At 26.3% G+C, this 13,668-nt stretch overlaps 1 protein-coding gene across 1 annotated transcript in view; it reads left to right on the top strand.

The window, feature by feature from the left end:
- The window catches only part of LOC136078729 (uncharacterized), a 165,136-nt gene extending 154,639 nt beyond the window's left edge, over window positions 1-10,497 (top strand). Inside the window, exon 25 of the mRNA XM_065794520.1 lies at window positions 10,242-10,497. Within this exon, the coding sequence (XP_065650592.1) occupies window positions 10,242-10,470 (229 nt within the window). The 3' untranslated portion in view covers window positions 10,471-10,497. The remainder of the gene's footprint in view (window positions 1-10,241) is intronic.
- The last annotated feature ends 3,171 nt before the right edge of the window (window positions 10,498-13,668 follow it).

Raw genomic sequence — 13,668 nt, 5'->3', positions numbered from 1 at the left:
ATAAGACTAATTTTATAACAATAGCGAACAAAACTGAAAAATTTTTGTAAAAGACCAGTATATGCTTTTTTGTGATAAAACTGTGTGTAAAGCGAAACAGACTTGTTAATAAGATCATCTAAAAATGTTATTTGATTATCTTGTTCTTTTTCAATCGTAAATTTTAAGTTTTTATGTTGTTTATTGGGATGTGTAAAAAATTCCTGAGCCTCAAACTCTGAATTAAAAATAGCGATAATATCATCCACATAACGTTAATAGAAAATCGGTATGGTAGAAGAGCAATTACTAACCCATTACTATTAAAATTACTATTTCTATTAAAATTTCTAACCCATACTATTAAAAGAGACTAATCTTTACTAGGGTATCTTAGGAAACTTAAAAAAAATATTTTATTCAGCAAGAAATATTATGATCAAGTAGATGGCGTTGCCATGGGTTCTCCTTTAGCGCCAATTTTAGCTAATATTTTTATTGGCCGCACCGTGGAGAAACAAGTTGAGCGCGGTACTACCAGGGACGTGGTGGGGATCGAACTCGGAACCTCTCGCTTATGAAGCGAGTGCTTTACCACTACACTACTACCGCATATATATATATATATATATATATATATATATATATATATATATATATTTATATATATATATATATATATATACATATATATATATATATATAAACGTATATATATATATATATATATATATATATATATATATATATATAAACGTATATATATATATATATATAAAAGTATATATATATATATATATTATATATATATATATATATATATATATATATATAAAAACATATATATATATATATATATTTATATATATATATATATGTATATATATATATATATATATATATATATATATATATATATATATATATATATATATATATATATGTATATATATATGTATATATATATATATATATATAAACGTATATATATATATATATATATTTATATATATATATATATATATATATATATATATATATATATATATATATATATATATATATATATATATATATAAACGTATATCCATATATATATATATATATATATATATATATATATATATATATATATATATATATATATATATATATATATATATATATAAGTATATAAAAATTTATATATATAATATAAATATTTATATATATAAAACTCTATTTATTGCGCAAAATTTTGTTTAAAATTTTGGCTTTAAAGTATAAAGAACTTTTCATTCAGCAAATTTATTTACACGTGTTTTTTATTTGCAAAGTTTGCAATGAATTCTTTTTTTGTCCAAAAGTATAGCTTCTTATTTTCTACTGCTAGTAAAGTCAAACCATAATGTCGATCTTGAGAACTCATTGATTGTAGGTAGGTTTTGCTGATCTTATTTTTTAAAAAGGAACGTTTACACGATGCAACAGTCATTGGAAGTGCTACAACAAGATCATATGCAGTTGCTAATTTTGGCATTGAACCGATTAGTTTTACTTTGATTAGATGTTAAATATCTTGAAGGGTCTTCATTTTGTTCAAGTCCTCCAAAAAAATCTTGTTGATGTAAGCAATTTTCTAGTACAACATCATTATTCGCATCATTAGAGCATGATTTTACGAATTTAGTTGCTGCAAGTTCCGCTTCAGTATGTTCAAAATCTTGAGATGATTAGTAGGGTGTGTCATACTATATGACTTTTTAAAAATATTTTTTTTGATGAAAACCCTGTATATAAAAACTTGTATACAGCTAATTTAAAAACTAAAACCCCAAAAAAAATTATGTTAAGCAACCGGGAATCGTGTTTTAAAATTGCATATTTGTAGTAAATTTTTCGTAATTAGAACCACAGATACTGTTTTGTGTCCACGCATTTTAGATTTTGTTCCACTCACTTTGAATTCTTTGTGTGATATGTGACATCAAAACTATAAAAAGCTGCCCATTTATAAATTGTCTTGGCAGACTCAATATCGTTTTTATACTTAGGCAAAGAGCTTAGATAGGGACTACTGGTACATGTCCCATGAGATTTTTGGATCATTGGGATAAGCAGACTTCAATAAAAACAAAAAACTATTTAAAATTGGAGAAGGAAGATTGAAGAATGAGATCAGATTTTTTAAATTAGTTATGTTTTTAATTAATTATTTGATAATAAATAAAAGTTAATTTTAATTCAAATGTAAAATTAACTTTAGTTATATTACAAATATCTGCCTGTTACGAATTAAAACTAACAAAATCTAATTAAATTCTAATAAAACTTTACACATACAACCATTTGTATTTTACTTATGTTGAGAATAACAGATAAAAAATGTATAAATAAAACTAATTATACCTAAAGTATTTTACAAAACATTATATAATGAAAATTCAATTACTTTATCTAAAGTTAAAAAAAAAAAGAACTGCAACAAACAATTAGAAGTAAGAAAAAAAGATTTGAATTTGAATTTAACAAAACAGAGGAACTATTTAGTAATGGTAACAAACAGCATTACTGAAATCAATCTAATGTTTCAAAAAAATGAAGTTCAGGAATGTTAACGAGGACAAAAGAATTATAAAAGTATTTCCAATATAGCTTTAGCAAGCATACTATTTGGTACAGGTTTACAGTATATAGCTTCAACTGCAACGGCGGCTTGGATGGGTACAGGAATAATGCAGTCTTTTTCTATAGAGTTTGACGCTTAATGCAGAATAAGCATTATTGATTGTAATTTTTTTGATGGCAAAATTGAAAATACATAGGTTCAAATAGTTGAAGGTTCGACTAAATATTATCCTGCTATAATCAAAGAGGACATTATACAGCATGTCAAGAGCCCGGTGGTAGGTATCTTTTCCCTTTCACTCCTTCAAAAGTTCAAAATCAAAAGAAGGTTTACTGAAGGACCGAGCCACATTCCTTACCAGCTTTGCCCTCTGAAACATCAATCAAGTGAAGTAATTAAAATTGTTATGTTAACAGCTTGACGTTCAGCGTGGTATGCTTTCTCTGAGCTCGTCATGTTCACTCTCTGCTGAATCTAGAAGAAAGAAAGAACGGTTTAGAGTTAATTTTGAAGATTAGAGGCTATTAATAAGGCTATTTTTACTTGTGATCTGACAACAGAAGAGGTAAAACAGATTATATTTCAGTCTATGGTTGTTCCGGATTGGCTTTGTTTTGGGCAGTCAATTAAAAGACGAAATAAACAGGTAACAGAAGCAACCAGCAAAATTAATTCTTATGAAAAATGGATGATTTTATGAGGGCAGGATTTATTGTGACTCTAGCAGCCAAACACTTTTTTCTATATATAATTTGACTAATTGCATTCTTACTCTTAAGATATTAACTTCTAATATTCTACAAGGTGTTTAATCAAGCTAAGCAAAAAGTTACTTTTTAATTTCACTTCACCTGATGCAAGATCTTTGCTACTTAAAAAGTAGTTGCCAACGTCATTGATACTAAAGTGATAGAGAGTAAAATAACTTTCATCATCCATTATCCATTAGCGAGCTTTGTACTTTAAAAGATATGAGCTGGTTTTATTTGATCTTCTATTTAACCACGTTTGAATTTTTCAACAACGTATCAAGATATTAGCAGCTAAACTGCTTATTAATATAGCTAAAAAAAATATATATTAATAAGCACGTTTTTTTAGCTTTTATAGCTATATAAAATTATTAATAATAATTTTATATAGCTATAAAAGCTAAAAAAACGTGGCTTTTAAACACGATAGCGTTGAGGCGCAATAAACAGGAAATAAAAATTTGTTATATGTTTTTGATCTCCTACAGTTCACCCACCTCAAGCCCCAACTGTTTAAAAAGCTTTTGTACAAGATTAGCTAAATTTCCTGGCTAATTATTATTCTTGTAAACCTTCTGCTATCATATCGGAGAGCTTCATACAGCCGTAGTCGAAAAAAATACTGTAAAGCCGGAGAATTGAATATTTATACCATAAAACCATAAATGGTTAAAAAATAGTTAGATAAAAATAAAACTACTACACTTTAAAATAACTTTTTGCCAAAACAAAATGTGTATAAGTTTCTAGTTTTAAAACTATTTACAATTAGACTTTTGAGGAGTACAGAAATTATTGTGAACTTGCGGAAAAAATCAGACCATTAGGTGGAAAGTTAATAAATATTGAGCTGTTTCACACGCCTTAAATTTCATGAAATTCAAGTTGTGTTTCTCTAAAATCAGGCAGGGTTTTATTTTAAGTAATAAAATACTCAAAGAGATCAATAGAATGGCAAACTATATTTCTCTCTACAGGGCATTGCAGTTTTTGACTTGCAACTTTTCTGATTCGGCAAATTTTAAAAACTTAATTTCATAAGTTTTGATATTTAAGTCTTATTATTTAAGAATAATTTATGTCATAAAGTAACAAACTGTTTAAAAACAATGGTTTACAAAATGGTTTAAAGTCAGATGTAAAATATAAAAAAAAAATAACTCTAAACCAATATTTTTTTCAGATGACAGACTTTTCTTAAAACCAGTAAAAATATAGCAAAAATGAAATCAATAGAAATAGCGTCATTTTAAATCCTATTTTATCTTCATTGAATTATTTTAATTTCTACTTTTAAGGTCAACAAGATTTTTAGGAATTTAATTTACGCTTTTAAGATCAAGCAGGTATTGAGCCTGCTACAGAGGTGAAATTCAAGTCATGATGAAACCAGAAAGGTATTTGGTGCTAGATTTTACATTTTTTAGCCGAGATCACAACATAAAAATGGTTAAAAGTTCTGCATTCAAAAACAAAGGGAAGTTTGAAGAGATATAATCAAAGCTAAAGTCCTTCTGAAAGCAGTTTTTGTTGATAAAGACCAGTCACAAGGTTTTGCGTTATATATTTAAACAAACAATTGGTTAGTTTTTGATGTTTTAGGCATAGTTTGAAAAAATACCTAAGGATAAAACTCCCTGAGACTTTTTGTATACAATGAATCCGAAACTTTTAAAATCTTTTAAATTTGCTGACAAACAAAATAAGTATTTTTTTTTTTTAAGAAAAAAATTTCGTATTAAAAAATTCAATTTTGCTCTGCTTTCAGTAAAATTTATTCAAGATGAGCTTGGAGAAGGTTCAGAAGCAACTTCAAATAAAGAGTTCTTGTAAAAAACTATTAGAAAAGAAGAAGAGTGGGTTTAAGGAGCTAGCTAGGGCTAGCTATTTTCTTGAAATATTTGTCTTAAGCTGAAAATTTATATGTATAAAAATATTTATTGTTCATTTGCAGTGATTAAACGCTGAATAATGTAATAAATTTGCTTCAGAAACAAGAGATCTGTGGCAGTGACAGATCGAGCATGACATGATCTAACATGGAGCAAAATCCAAACAATACGTTTTTACTTATGTCAAATAATAATGCTTTTTAAAAAGTTGCAATGATTGGAGGCTAGGAACATAAAAGCCCTAAATTTTTATTTCCCCTACCCCAAACGAGAGAGCAACAAGTTGATGAAATAATTTTTTTTGCAATTATTAACTAAATTTACATTCATCGATAAATTTTAAATATTGTTTTATAATCTCTAAGCGTTCGCAAATTATGACCATATAAAATTTGTTACTCCCTCATATTGAGAGGGATTTAAACTTTAAATGGTCATAATTTATGAACGCTGAGTTAATGCTATGAAAATTTAAACTTATCAATGAATATAAACTTAGTTTATATTCATCGATTAATAAAGTCGAAAATAAAAAATTATTTTACTAACTTGTCGCTTTCACGTTTGAGGCTGGAGTATAAAATTTTAGGCTTTTTTTTGTTTCCAGCCTCCAATAATTGCTATATTTTGTAAAGCACCATTATTTGACCTAATTATAAAATACAAGTGATTAAAATTTTCTCCATGTTAGTTCAAACACCAAAAAGTGCTGGATCCGTCACTGATATCTGGTTCGATACCTACTCTTGGTTTTTTTTCGACATGAGGCAGGCATAAATTTGAAAATGAAATGCTTTTCTCTGGTGCTCTTTGATGCGACAATTAGGTCTTCTTGGACCACCTAAAACAACACCAGAAAAAACGTGTGTATATAATTTTGAATCACGCTGACATGTTTTGATCTAATTTAGTTTACAACAAAAGATCAAAAGTCTTTTACCCAATCTGTTAAGGAAACCAATTTGGATTTGGATTTGTTTGATCCAAGGCTCCAGTAACAGTAATTTAAAAAAATATATATTTGATACTAAAATGAGGTAAAAATCATAAAGTTTATCCTATGACTAGAAAAAAGCTCAAAGATCAACAAAATATCTCTTTACAATTGTCAAAGTGTTAATTTATCTAATCGTAATCAGTAAAAGATAGATGCAAAATATTTCTTGAATTATTTAGCACAGTGTTTTTTTTTTTGGTACAATAGAAAATATCGTTGAACAAATAAACTGGATTTGACATCAGAACCTATTTATGCCAATGCTTGGAAATTGCCTAAATTTAGTCGAAATACTTATAAAGCTTAACTTATATATATATATAAATATACACTGTGTGACAAAAGTTATCGTACGCTAAGAAAAAAAAAAAATATTCAATATAGACACAATTTTTCTGCTATATTTAATGAAACTTATTTATAATTTTTTTTTTAATAGTATTTATTTTGTTAATTTATGAATTTTTTGGAATTTATATTGAAATAACATTAAAATTAGGCTCAAAATTTGAAAAAAGTACATTAAAGATGATGACAAAAGTTATCGTACACTTGGCGTACACTAATATTTATTCAACTCCAAACCGTTATGTCCACCATTTTTCATACATTTTTGAAAATAAAGTAAACTATAAACACTTTAAGATTATTTTCAATTGTTTTAAATGAATTTTTTGGTTAAAAAAAAGTAAAATGAGCTCGAAACGGGTTAAGACCACTGTAGAAATTCGTAAGCTAATAATTAAGCATTGGAATGAAGGAAAATCGTTAGATTGTATTGCAAAAATTGTTGATTCTAAAAAATCCACAGTTTCTTCAATTATTAACAAGTTCAAAAAAACAGGAAAATTAGCTGATTTGCCCCGAAGTGGTCGTACAAAAAAACTGAATAAGCGTGCTGAACGAAGCTTAGCTTCCACAATCAAGAAAAATCGTTTTGTAAGTGCCAAAACTTTAGCTTGCAAAATAGAAAACGATTTGGGGGTTAAAATTAGTCCAAAAACAGTCATTCGAAGTCTTAAAAGACAAGGAATAGTGAGTCGCGTTCCAAGAAAGGTTCCTTGTATTAGTGATAAAAATTGTAAGCTTCGATTAAACTATGCTAAAACGTACATTGATATGCCAGACTCATTCTGGAATAAAGTCTTATGGACAGATGAGTCTAAATTTAATGAAAAAAGATCTGATGGTAGAATTCGTGTATGGCGTTCATCAAAAAATTGCTTAGAAAATGGAACTACAGTCCGAACATTTAAACACGGAAATGGATCAGTAATGGTTTGGGGATGTATGTCGGCAGCAGGTGTTGGAATGTTAGTATTTATTGAAGGAAATATGGATAAACATTACTATAAACGTATTATTAAAGAAAATGTTGAACAATCAGCACGTAATCTTGGTATTGGTGATGACTTCGTATTTCTTCAAGATAACGATCCCAAACATAAGGCCAAAGATGTGATGGAATTTATGGAAAAAAAAGGTTGGGACATACAAAATCATCCACCTCAAAGCCCTTATTTGAATGTAATAGAACATTTATGGGATTAAATCGATAGACGAATAGATAGAACAGGTGTAAACACCATTGAATAGTTAAAAGTCCAAATTGTAAAGACGTGGGAATCAATCGATCCGTCTATTACAAAAAAACTCGTTGAATCGATGCCAAGACGTCTTGCTGCTGTTGTAAAAGCTAAAGGACAAAATACACGATACTAAAATATAAGTTTAGTTCCCATAATATTTATCAAAGTGTACTATTTTGAAAGCGTACGATAACTTTCGTCACCTTCTTTTTGTTACTTTTCTTGCTTTTTCATCAAGATATTAAAATAAAATTTTTTTCTTGTTCTGTTTTTTCAATTTTTGTTTAAATAATTATAAATAAAATAGTTTTTATTCAGTTTTTAACTTGTTCCTTGCATTTCTTTTATTCTAAATTAAGAGTTAGTAAGTTTTTAAAGTGTACGATAACTTTTGTCACACAGTGTATATATATATATATATATATATATATATATATATATATATATATATATATATATATATATATATATATATATATATATATATATATTAGTAAATTAATTCTTTCTGAAAAATTGCTTCGAAAGCAGAAAATTTAACATTCGCACCTTTTCCGCATATAAGCTTTAAAGAGAGTTATAATTAGTTTTTCTCCTTAATGCATATTATTTGTAGCTCAGTGGTATAGTGCGCTGTCATTAGTGTTGTTTCGAGGGGTTTGAATCCTCTTCTTAGGGTAAAAATTTTCGAAATTTTTCAACCTTGCATTTATACATATAGCAAAAAAATCATAATATAGCAAAATGATTTTTAATTGTTACAATAAAATTTTAAAGTTTTCTCATTTTATATATATATTAAAAACGATTATTCCATATACTGCCGGCAAATTCAACATATGCTAAAGGCGTTTACACTTACAGACGTTTGTACGTAACGCTATACAAATGGCAGAACTTAGAAGATCTTAGACCATCAAAAACTATAAACGCTTATCTAAAAGTTAAGCTAAAAAATTTTGCGCAGTTACGGTTGTGTCGCAGTTAAAATCTTCTCTATGTCAAATTTTACATTTTGTAGATACTTTTATATTTTTTCAAAATTGGTGTTACATTTTTTTAATTAATTTAATAATGGTGCATACAATAGCGCAAAAAGTTATAAAACTGTTACATATATATCATTTGATGCTTAAGAGTTGGTATTTATTACAATAATAATAAATAATTGTTTTAAAGAAGTAACATTGAAATTACTATTTTAGTCTTTATTAGAATATATCCCATAAAAATATATTTTATATATTTTAAATAAAAGCAACTATCTTAAAAAGCTTAACCAAAATCTTATTTCTAGTTAGTGTGACGTCACATACGCTAAAAAGTTTGGCTTGAACAATTTACGAAAAAGTCGCGTCTATCCTATTTAATGTTCTAATTAGACCAAAACACTTTAAACAAAAACTTTTCCTTTTATTCAAATTTGGGATCGTCCATAAATTACGTAAGGCAAACTTTCACAATGAACAAAACAAAAAAGATCAAGTAACACCTTCTGACGTAGCAGGACTGTCTCATTAAATTTTTTTCTTTATTAAGTTTTAGAGCATAATTTTTTTTTCAGACATCCGTAGCTTATTGGGACTAATGAATTACCTATAACTAATATAAGTTATTAATAGGCTCAATCATGACACATACGCAACAAATTTCTCCTAGTGATTTGATTTTTTTAGAATTTTTAGCTTTTTTAAAAATTCTTTTATTTGTTATGGTGTATTAATATATAAAATATATATATATATATATATATATATATATATATATATATATATATATATATATATATATATATATATATATATATATATATATATATATATATATATATATATATATATATATATATTATATATATATATATATATAATATCTTTATATATGTTAGGTATGTAGTATCTATGAAACTTCATAAGTCTTTTATTATATATTTAAAAAAAAATCGAATAAGATTAAAAGAAAGTTGCTACTGGAAGAATTCGAAATAGAATTCGAAAAATTAAAATATTGTAAATAAATAATATTCCACATATAAATAATTCATACAAATAAATAATAACTTTAGGTATAAATAATAAAGAAACTAGTTTGCTATTACAAAATATACTCGTTTTTTTATAATTCATTATAATAATAATAATTTACAAAGAAAAAAAATCCATTGAATGTAATTATGAACTAAAAAACTTTGAATATTAATTCATTTAAAAGATATTTTAAAGCAAAACATTTTAAACTGTTTGCTTAAATCATACTTAGATTACGAATTACTTAAGTTCCTTTCTATCTTTAAATAATTTGTTAATCTTGGGCCCCCGCTCGTAAAGCTTATACAAACGCAAAGTCTCAATTTTTTACTAGTGTTTTATGCTAAATAACTAAATTAGACAGTAAGTCTTTAGATAACACTTTTTTTTTTTAAAGGTTGATGCTTTGGTTGGGCCAGTTTCACAAAAAGGTTTTAATTCATGATCGAGTTTATGCGAAAAAAGATTTGATAATGCGTGAGTTTGCAGTAAACAAAGAAGCCATTTTGATTCAGAATCTAAAGACAATGTCAATTTTAAATGATCTTGAAAAGCAGTTGGAAAGAAATAAAAAAATCGCTAAATGTATTGCAACAACTTCAAAGTTTGGAAACTCTACTAATTAATTAAGTCAAAAGTTAATAATAGCAAAATCTTTATTCTATTACTTAAGTAACAAATTTACTCAAACTGCCAACAAAAAGGTTAAACAAATTACAAGAACTACGAAATCGCAAAAGTTTAGAAATAAATTTATAAGTTTTAAGCTCAAAAATTGTTTTAAAATCATTGCGATTTACGTAGACATTAATTTTATCTTTTTATTATGTGCGCAATATAATTAAGCAGTCTTTTGAGTGTTGGTTTTGTAATATAAAATTTTGCTTGATGCCTGTTCAGTTCCACTCTGGCTTTCAATGCGGCATAAGCGAGGAAGAATTTGTAAAACTTTCTCAATAAACACTATTCAACAATATATTCAATAATATTCAAACAATATTCATCTATGCTCTGAAACAACATGTGTTCTTGGAGTACATTAAAAGCTGAAAAGGAAACCTGACTACAACATTATATTATTTATATGTATTTGGTAATGATGCTTTATAGAAATTATTTAATTGATAGAACTTAAGCAATAAGCTCTAATTTTATCCTTAAAAAAAAGTTTAGAGCTTTTATAAAAACAAAGTAATAGAACTTTTACAAAAAGTTAAAAATTATCTAAGAGAATTTAGTAAACTTTATAAAAAGTTAGAATACTTATTGAAAACTTGGAACTTAAAATTTTTTTTAATTCATCAAAAATATTATTTTGTCCTGTAACGTAAGTTCAAGTTCGTGCATAAATTTTTAAATGTGTTTTTCCTTTCCTTAACGCCAGCTCATCCCTTCCTTTCCACTGCACGGCATTAAAAGAAAAAATGAAATCGACTACCCAGCGAATTCGCCATGGTTGGCCTATGCATGGTCCACCATCGTCGTCATTATTGGCCCACCATCGGCCGACAAGTATGGTCCAATCCAAGTCTTATTCACCGTTCAAGGCATGTTCTATGCATGGCAGCCGTTTTTCAAACGGCGTTAAGCCGATGCTTTGCAATTGCTTTTTTTTATGCTACTTTTGGTTCATTTTGAGATTTTAAGCCAGAGACTTTTGGGAGACAAATGCAAGATTTTAACTTAAAGATTTAAAGTAAAACAAATAAGTAAGAATAAGGTGAAGCGGGGTGACGTTTGGCTACCCAAAAAAGTCGCACGGGTGATATGAAATGGAATGTGGGATATTTTAAACTAAAAATGCACAGTCATTTAAACAATAAGTTTTATATTACCAAATATTTTTATTTCAATAAAATTACCTTGCAAAACAATACATATAAAAGTTTAAGGTCAGCGAATGGTTAAACTTCTACCATCATTTCAATTTGATGCTTGCATGACCTAACGTTTGGTACTTTTCGATATCCATATTTTTCTGCCTGTCAAAATTGTAACCAAAATAGCAAAAAGTAAAGTAGTTGTAAAATAAACTATAAAAGTTAGTAATAAGATTAAAAAAGAAAGTAATAGATTTATCTCTTCTACATTAATTAAGTCATACATATTTTTACATATTATAAGGAATACAAAAAAAAAAAGAAGTATAAAAAAAGAAAGAAAAAAACAACAAAAAACTTATTAGGTGCATATATATATATATATATATATATATATATATATATATATATATATATATATATATATATATATATATACACTTAATGAGTTTTTTGTTGTTGTTTTATTTTTTATATCAATTACTGTACAAAGGAAATTTCTTGCGATGCAATATAAAAAGAATATCTTACATTGATTATCCAATAAATCAGAACTCATTGACTCCATGATAACATTAGATAATCGTGAGGTTTTCGAAAAAATACTCTCAATGAAATACTATACATAAAAATTATAAAAACATATTCTAATTGTCTTAAAACTATAAACACATTGTGATCTACACAAATGTAACTATAAATATTTTGTATTTCAACAAAAGATTTCAATACATTAAACACGTTTAACTTGCAAAGAAATAAAGCAAAACCATAAATGAAGATCATCATTACTATTTGATGCCTTCATGTGCTAACGCTTGATACATTAAGGTAGAATTTGGTCATCCAAAATTTCTGCGCAGGATGACCCCTTTATGCGATATACAAACAAAAATTAAATTTGCACGATGTACTTAATGATGACTTTAAACACTATTGTCAAGCTCATACAAATACATTTGTTTACTTATTATTGGATCACTACTGAGTAGTAAACTCAGTAGTGATCCAATAATAAGTAAAAAGTTTATGTAAATTGGTTAACGAGCTTGTTAAAGTTCATTGTTTTTATCGTAAAGGCTTTAATGCATAACTAAATAAAGTCAGTAAAGCATTTTCTACCATTAAATTGCAAATCAGTTTTTTATGAACCTAAGTTTTTAAAATGGTTACGTTTTAATTTGACTGTAGCCTTAAGGTTTTTGACATGTTCGCATTGAAATTAAGAAAATTACAACAGTTATGTTGTTTTTGCTTATATATATATATATATATATATATATATATATATATATATATATATATATATTATTATTATTATTATTATTATTATTATTATTATTATTATTATTATTGTTATTATTATTGTTGTTGTTATTATTATTATTATTATTATTATTATTTGTAACTCTAAATCTAAAATTAAACAAATTGTGGAGAAGTTTCTGTTAATTGTGCAAACAGTTAATTAACTTTGTTTAATAAAAAATCCAATGTTTTTATTGATCTTTAGTTAAAGATTTCTGAAATTTGTTTTTATTTTCTAAACCTTTTAATCATATAAAGCAAATCTATTTTTAAAATGCATCTAACATCTACTAACTTTTGGTTTATGTCGTATTAACGCTAGGCATCTCTTTATACAGTAGTGTGCATAAGTAACCGGACAAGAGCATAACTTTAGATAACATTTTAATTAAAAAGTCCAACTTCTTTCAAATTACAAGTCTAAAAACAAATTAATTTTTACTAAATCTAAGAAATCTAATCTTAAAAGATCATTTAATTAAAATTTGCGCGTGCAAAGGTATTCAGACAGAAAAAAAAACTTGAATTAGATTTTTTTTTAAATTTTTTAAATTGAAAATACTTTATTTTAAATTAAATTGGTTTAGGACTTTGTCGGGAAGCCCTTAGCATTAATTCCTGCTTGACAGTGATATGGCATTGAGTCCACCAACTTCATAATCACAATAATTTTGATTACTTGTTGGTTTTCAACCT

This window comes from Hydra vulgaris, chromosome 03 (genome assembly GCF_038396675.1).
Source record: "Hydra vulgaris chromosome 03, alternate assembly HydraT2T_AEP".
In the NCBI taxonomy this organism is placed as follows: Eukaryota; Metazoa; Cnidaria; class Hydrozoa; order Anthoathecata; family Hydridae; genus Hydra; species Hydra vulgaris.
Note: the sequence above shows the minus strand (reverse complement) of the source record. Positions and strands in the feature narration are given on the sequence as shown.